This window comes from Charadrius vociferus, unplaced genomic scaffold, assembly GCF_000708025.1.
Source record: "Charadrius vociferus isolate BGI_N301 unplaced genomic scaffold, ASM70802v2 scaffold685, whole genome shotgun sequence".
NCBI classification, from domain to species: Eukaryota; Metazoa; Chordata; class Aves; order Charadriiformes; family Charadriidae; genus Charadrius; species Charadrius vociferus.
The window spans coordinates 95,265-102,829 of record NW_009648528.1 but is presented as its reverse complement, the minus strand read 5'-3'; the positions used below and the strand labels follow the sequence as shown (position 1 = coordinate 102,829).

At 39.8% G+C, this 7,565-nt stretch overlaps 1 protein-coding gene across 1 annotated transcript in view; it reads left to right on the top strand.

Moving 5' to 3' along the window:
• The window catches only part of LOC104287132 (mitogen-activated protein kinase kinase kinase 1-like), a 30,743-nt gene that overhangs the window by 20,749 nt on the left and 2,429 nt on the right, over positions 1-7,565 (top strand). Inside the window, exons 16-18 of the mRNA XM_009885797.1 lie at positions 4,825-4,956; positions 5,936-6,078; positions 6,548-6,679. Coding sequence (XP_009884099.1) covers positions 4,825-4,956; positions 5,936-6,078; positions 6,548-6,679 — 407 coding nt within the window. The remainder of the gene's footprint in view (positions 1-4,824; positions 4,957-5,935; positions 6,079-6,547; positions 6,680-7,565) is intronic.

Below are 7,565 nucleotides of genomic sequence, written 5' to 3'. Positions count from 1 at the left end.
GAACAGAGTCCTCCTCAGATGTCGGCCATTGAAGGAAGAGCCCCGACCCTTTGATCCCTCAGCCTTTATACTGAGCATGAGGCAGATGGGATGGAATACCCTCGTTGGTCAGTTTTGGGTCACCTGTCCTGTCCGCGCCTCCCTGCAGGTGGGACCCCACTATGCTTTTCCTCTTCCGACCCTCCAACGGGGCAAGTAACAAAGTTGGTTGGCCTTGGGTGTTATAGCAATAAGTATAAGCAGGAGCCTCTCTGCATACCGTGCCTGGGCATCAGCTATAAATATAGGTCTGATCACTCTGAGAGAGTGAACATTGTCTGCACAATATGCTGTTAATTTCAGTTGTTAGAGAGGCCCAGCTAAGAAGCCAAGTTACTGACCAAAATTGGTTCTGTTTTACCTCAAACCAGGACAGTATATTTTGGTAGTAACCTCTTGAACAGAAAAATAAAGTAGTATTAATTGCTTTCAGAGTGTTAAGTGTTCCAATAAATCTAATCTCATGTCTGCAGGTCATAACTCTGCTATCTTGCTGAGTAGATTAGGTTAAAGGAAAACAAACTTCAGATTTCTGGAGCTCTAGTTCCTACTTAGGTAGCTTCATTTTAATAATAATTTCTTCATCCTATGAAACCATATTCTCCAGTATGGTAAATTCCATTGTTATGTTTGGGGCATCTTCTCTACTGGAATGAATCTGTATCACAGTGCATGTGTACCATGTGGAAATGGAAGACCTAACTATTATGTCTTAGAAGACTGACTGAAATTTGTTCATCAGAAACGCTATCCTGTCTGTTTTCCTGGGAAATTGTTGTGGGACCATGTTATGAAATGGATTGGAGAGCAAATCCAGTTCAACAGTTTTCCCGTCTCCTCTCCAGTGTCAAGGTTCAAAATGTTTTGGGTTTGTTTGGTTTTTTTTAAGCAAGATCCACATCAGTGGTAAGGTATAGAAATGAATAACTGAGGTGGGGAGTAGGTACTGCTTAAATTGATATTGCTTCTTGGAAGATGGTATATGGAACTGTTTCAATAAGTTCCCTACCCAAGTTAGGATAGCTTCTGGCCCCTTCTTCTGTAGTGGCATATATAGCTGTTTATTCACAATCTAGGTATTTGGATGCCTTGCTTAAATGTGTTTGCATTAAAATGAATACTCTGAAAAATTGTTTTAACTCTTTTTCTTTTTTATTCCTCATATAAATCTTTGAAAGCTGCTTAGTGAAGAAACGATAACCTTGCAATGTTTACTCTTTGTGTTGTTCCATGGAATAGTTATTCAGTAACCTCTGAACTTCCAGTTTTACAAATGTTATATATGACCTTCAGTTTCATAGCATTCTCTGGGATTCAGTTCAGCTTCTTTAAAGGATACATTATAATGTTAAATAACTTAATATCTCTATCACATACTGCTAGTAGATTGGAAGCTTATAGAACTTCATTGCAGCCTACTATGAGCTGATTTATGTTGTAAAAAATCGCACTACTCATGACTTTCCTGGTTTATGATCCAGTTCAACTCTGGCCTATAGAGTAGACTTGTGTCCAGTTTCCCTTTTGTTGTATGAGTACATCCATTAGTTGGAGTACTAAAAATAAAATTGCCAGCTTTACTTGCTTTTTGAGTTAAATTTAACATTTCTATTTAATTGATTTTTGTGTTTTCTAATGAGTTAACTAGGGAAACTCTTGCGTCTTGTGTCTAACTATGCATGACAGGTTTTAAAAAAAATACACAGGGATTTTTCTTAATAGCCTAATACTAATTTTTCAATAAATTGAAATTTATGAAGATTAATTTTAAAATTGCCATCAGAAAGTTGTTATTTTGGACTGAACTGTGTGGAAAACAGTTTTCAATTGAGGCTTCAGTCTGAAATCTGCTGCTTTCACGTAGTAGTTAACTCTATGCTGGCAATATATCATCTCTAACTGCCCCTTCCCTGAAAACAGGAACAGAGCAGTCTTCATGAGTCTAAATACCTGTCACACTGCTGTATCTGCATTTTGTCCTTAAAACTTGAACTAAATTTAAGGAATACGTTTTACAATATGCATTGGGTTTGCATGGCAAGGTTTTGGTAGTGTGTGTGGGGGGGGACACTACAGGGGTGGCTGGCTTCTGTGAGAAGCTGCTAGAAGCTTCCCCTATGTCCGATAAAGCCAACACCAGCTGGCTCCAAGACAGACCCACTGCTGGCCAAGGCCGAGCCCATCAGTGATGGTGGTAGCACCTCTGGGATAACATATTTAAGAAAGGGGGGGGGTCGGGGGGGGGGAACACCTGTGCAACACCAGCAGCAGCCAGAAGAGAGGAGTGAGAATATGTGAGAGAAACAGCTCTGCAGGCACCAAGGTCAGGGAAGGAGGGGGAGGAGGTGCTCCAGGCACTGGAGCAGAGATTCCCCTGCAGCCCGTGGTGAAGACCATGGTGAGGCAGGCTGTCCCCCTGCAGCCCATGGAGGTCCAAGGTGGAGCAGATATCCACGTGGAGGACCCCATGCCAGAGCAGGTGGATGCACCCAAAGGAGGCTGTGACCCTGTGGAGACCCCACAGCGGAGCAGGCTCCTGGCAGGGCCTGTGGCCCCATGGAGAGAGGAGCCCGTGCTGGAGCAGGTCTGCTGGCAGGACCTGTGAGCCCATGGAAGGCCCACGCTGGAGCAGTCTGTTCCTGAAGGACTGCACCCCATGGAAACGACACATGGAAAGGACCCACACTGGAGCAGTTCATGAAGAACTGCAGCCTGTGGGAAGGACCCACGTTGGAGCAGTTCGTGGAGGACTGTTTCCCGTGGGAGGGACCCCACGCTGGAGCAGGGGAAGACTGAGGAGGGAGGAGTGGCAGAGACAATGTGTGATGAAGTGACCACAACCCCCATTCCCTGTCCCCCTGTGCTGCTTGGGGGGAGGAGGTAGAGAATATCAGGAGTAAAGTTGGGAAGAAGGGAGGGGTGGGGAGAAGGTGTTTTTAAGATTAGGCTTTATTTCTCATTACCCTACTTGTGATTTGATTGGCAATAAATTACATTAATTTCCCTGAGTCGAGTCTGTTCTGCCCGTGACGGTAATTGGTGAGTGATGTCCCTGTCCTTATCTCGACCCCCGAGCCTTTTGTTATATTTCTCTCCCCTGTCCAGCTGAGGAGGGGAGTGATCGAGTGGCTTTGGTGGGCACCTGGTGGCTGGCCAGGGTCAACCCACCACAAGTTAGAAATTTTAAGACATGGACACTTCAGTTGGAAATATATCAAAATATTGCCTTTTCAGTGTACCTGTGTAATTTTAAATTATTATTAAAAATAACTTTGCTAGGAAGTTTGGAATACCTGTCACTTGGTTTTTGTCCCAAGCATTTTCATAAAATTTGTGTGAGGTGACATGCAAAGGCACTTGAGAAGTGCATTTCTAATAACAGGGAGTAAGCAGGATGCTTTGGGAAAAACATGTTCAAATCTTAAATATATGAAGTGGTAATTTTGGTAATAAATAGTGAAATCTCTTTGTTATTGTACAGAGCAGGTACAAGAAAGTTTATATCCTTTTTTAAGAAGGAGCTTTATTAATTTTATGAATGGGATTATATGTTGTTGCAGTCCAGTTGCCAAGACTAATTTGGTGTTGTATACATACTTGTTTCTTTTATAAGAAAACATTGCACCTTAACTTATGTGCTTTGGCAGAAACCACTTAGCAATACCAAAGTACTAACAAGCAAAGTCCAAGTATGTGTTATTATAAGCAATAGTGCAGAAAATATTTTCTCAAAACTAATGGTGTTTAACTCTTAAATATAATTTTTCTGAAATAGTATTATTTAGATAATGAAATGTCAGAAATTGTCTTTGCCTCATTCAAGCCCAAATTATATTAGAATACTTTGAGGGGCACAATAGAAAACTAAAATCTTGAGGATCTAGATGCCACTTTTGGAAAACAGAGGAAGATACTGCTTTTCCTTGCTTGTATACTTGCTTCCACATATTGGTACTTAGATGATAATAAAAGTAAATTAAGATCCTCAGAGGGAATGTTTATTGGAGGCTGCACATATCTATTGCCCCAAAGAAAGCTAACGTTCTACTACTTGAAAACCTTCGTGCAAAATATAGATATAAATATATGTAGTTTTTTATCAGCAACAGTTCACTATATAGCTCAGGTAAGCATTAATATTTCATTTTAATATGACCACATGTTTGATACCAGTTTTTTTAATTGGCTTCTTCTGGAGGGGGCAGGGATGAGGCAAGGAAACCTTGTCATTGCTGTACACGAATACTTAAGAATTGTAAACTAAATGTAGGAACATCTCAGCATTCTTCCTTAAATTAGGAATACTTGTGAAAGGGCCTTGCTAAGATTTCTTAATGCAAAGTTACTGATTGTGTCATAATTCCAGACAACTGCTCCATTAAATTTCATACTTAAGAGGGGGAACACAATTGCGGACAGAAATGGTGTTTGAGAATTGTGTTGATGAGCTTACATGAGTAGTTCACAAAAGCCTAGTGTATAAATATATGTAGTTTTTTACCAGCAACAGTTCTTTGTACAGTAAGGGATTTGTACCTTCTTTTAAGGACAGATGAAAATATTAGGAAGCATAAAGACTTTGTCTTTGTAATATGTGCAGTTCCAGTTAAAAAGTAATGAAGTAACCAAGTATATTACTTTTTGCCTATGGAAATTTTAATGTTGGTGAGGGGATCTAGTTATAAATTAGGAATATCAATACCAAGTTCCAATTTTAGGAGACAGTGCTGCATTCTACTAATACGAAATATAAGTGTTAATGCACTGGGTTTTTTTATATTCTAGGGGGTTCAGTTGCTCATTTGCTAAGTAAATATGGAGCCTTCAAAGAATCTGTTATTATTAATTACACAGATCAACTGTTACGTGGCCTTTCTTACCTCCATGAGAATCAGATAATCCATAGAGATGTTAAAGGTGAGAATTATTTAGAATGTCTTTTTAAAAAAGAGTATTCAGAAAGCAGCACCTATTTTGGCTTGAGACCTATTGCTTCTCTTGGATACCATCTCAAGAGTGTTATTTCTATTGGGTTTGTCTTATTGTACTTAAAAACCTTTAATTAATGAAACTAATCAGAACATTCATAGTATGCTTGGGGATACTTACTACTTGTGTCAATGGTTTAGAAAAATTCATTTTCTGAATTTGTTTACATAAAGCTATATGGCAACTTCATATTTTAAAGATTGTTAGTTAAATTAATGTAAATACCCTGAAATGATAGTAAAATCTGTGAATAAGCCAAAATAAAGAGGTCAGGTTTCAAATGTATTGGAATATTATGATGAGTTTTCTTCTTTCATCCTAATTGAGTATAAACACAGTTGTACTGTTTGACAAACAAAATGTGGACTTTATTGAGAAATGTCAGCCTTACGAAACTTCTCCCTGTAATGTCACTATAGCTGTCCATAAACTGGAGAGATGTCCAGATAAGTAGCAACAGAGCAATGGCAAATATTTGCCTTTTAATATTTCTTCTTAAAATAGGAAAACTTTCAATTGCTCTGTAATTCTCTACAAGACAGCTTGAGATTGCTTAAGGATGAAATAAGTTTAAATTTCACAGGGAGCTGCAGGCAATGAAAACCTCCAGGATTTTAGGTCACCATTTTCTTTCATTATTCCATCTCCAGGTATTATTCCAGAATCATATGTTTGCCCTACTTTGAATGTTTGATTGCTTCTCTAAATCTCTTGGACAGCCTCAAGCTGTGTGCAGTATCATTCAGGCATAACAGAAAAGTGACATTATTAGACTTTTTCCTTGATCTTTAGATCTCCTTGATATTGTGGGTGGGGGCCATCAACCTATTTATAGCTTTGAAACAGAGGGACAAAGACTGTCTGTTTAATAAAAAGCCAACTAGCAGTATTCTTATACTGTTGACAGGTGCCAATTTGCTCATTGACAGCACAGGTCATAGATTAAGAATCGCTGATTTTGGAGCTGCAGCCAGGTTGGCATCAAAAGGAACTGGTGCTGGGGAGTTTCAGGGACAGTTGTTGGGAACTATTGCATTTATGGCACCAGAGGTAAGAAATCAGTTTTGGAAGTTACTTCAAAAAGTTTGTTTGTACTCTTTCAGCTAATTCATACAGCCAAAACCCAGAAAACTGCTGTAAAAGCTTCAAATGTGTTTTAAATGTACTTGCTCTAAAAAATAGGAATTTTTCCAACATGGCAATAATGACATTTCGTGCTGTCACAGTTGTTTTTAGTAGTTTGTTACAAGATACATAATAAGTATTGTTATTAAAGCTCAAACGACCATTTGGTCAAAAGCTAACTATTGCAAGATACTTTGCTTTGACCCTTGATCAGGCATTTAATTTACTAGCTTTCTACAGCTGTATAAATCTTATGGCATTTACATCACTGATCACTCTCTCAACCTGAAATGTTAATCAGAATGCACTTGATTGGTAATTTTTTTAAAATCTAAATTACTTAGAGTTAAGAGACTTTGAAGTGGATAATCTGAGCTTTGACCTGTCTGTTCAGGTTCTGAGAGGTCAGCAATATGGTAGGAGCTGTGATGTGTGGAGCGTTGGCTGTGTCGTTATACAAATGGCTTGTGCTAAGCCTCCCTGGAATGCAGAGAAACACTCCAATCATCTTGCTCTCATATTTAAGGTGAGGTACTTTGTTGCTACAAACATGCTACAAAAGACACTGACTAATTTCATATACAGCAATGTGACTTTTAGAAAAGTATACAAGTAGTAGGGTTTGTTGCAATGGCTCTTCTTTATATTGGAGCTGTTAGTACAAAATCAATATTGATACCAACATAATAATCATACTTGTTTTTTAAAAAAAAAAAGGCTACCAACACAATAATATGCAGAAAAAGCTCTGTTCTAAGATAAAAATACATAATGTGACAGGCTAAAAAAATAATTATAGAATCATAGAATGGTTTGGGTTGGAAGGGGCCTTTAAAGGCCATCTAGTCCAACCCCCCTGCAATGAGCAGGGACATCTTCAACTAGATCAGATTGCTCAGAGCCCCGTCCAACCTGACCTGGAATGTTTCCAGGGATGGGGCATCTCCCACCTCTCTGGGCAACCTGGGCCAGTGTCTCACCACCCTCAGTGTAAAAAATTTCTTCCTTGTTTCTAGTCTGAATCTGCCCTCTTTTAGTTTAAAATCATTGCCCCTTGGCCTATTGCAGCAGGCCCTGCTAAAAGGTTTGTCCCCATCTTTCCTGTAGGCCCCCTTTAAGTACTGAAAAGCCGCAATAAGGTCTCCCTGGAGTCTTCTCTTCTCCAGGCTGAATAACCCCAACTCTCTCAGCCTCTCCTCATCAGACAGGTGTTCCATCCCAGGAACTCCAGGTGGGGTCTCACGAGAGCAGAGTAGAGGGGCAGAATTACTTCCCTTGCCCTGCTGGCCATGCTTCTTTTGATGCAGCCCAGGATATTGTTGGCCTTCTGGGCTGCGGGTGCGCATTGCCAGCTCATGTCCAGCTTTACATCCAGCAGTACCCCCCAGTCCTTCTTGGCAGGGCTGACCTCA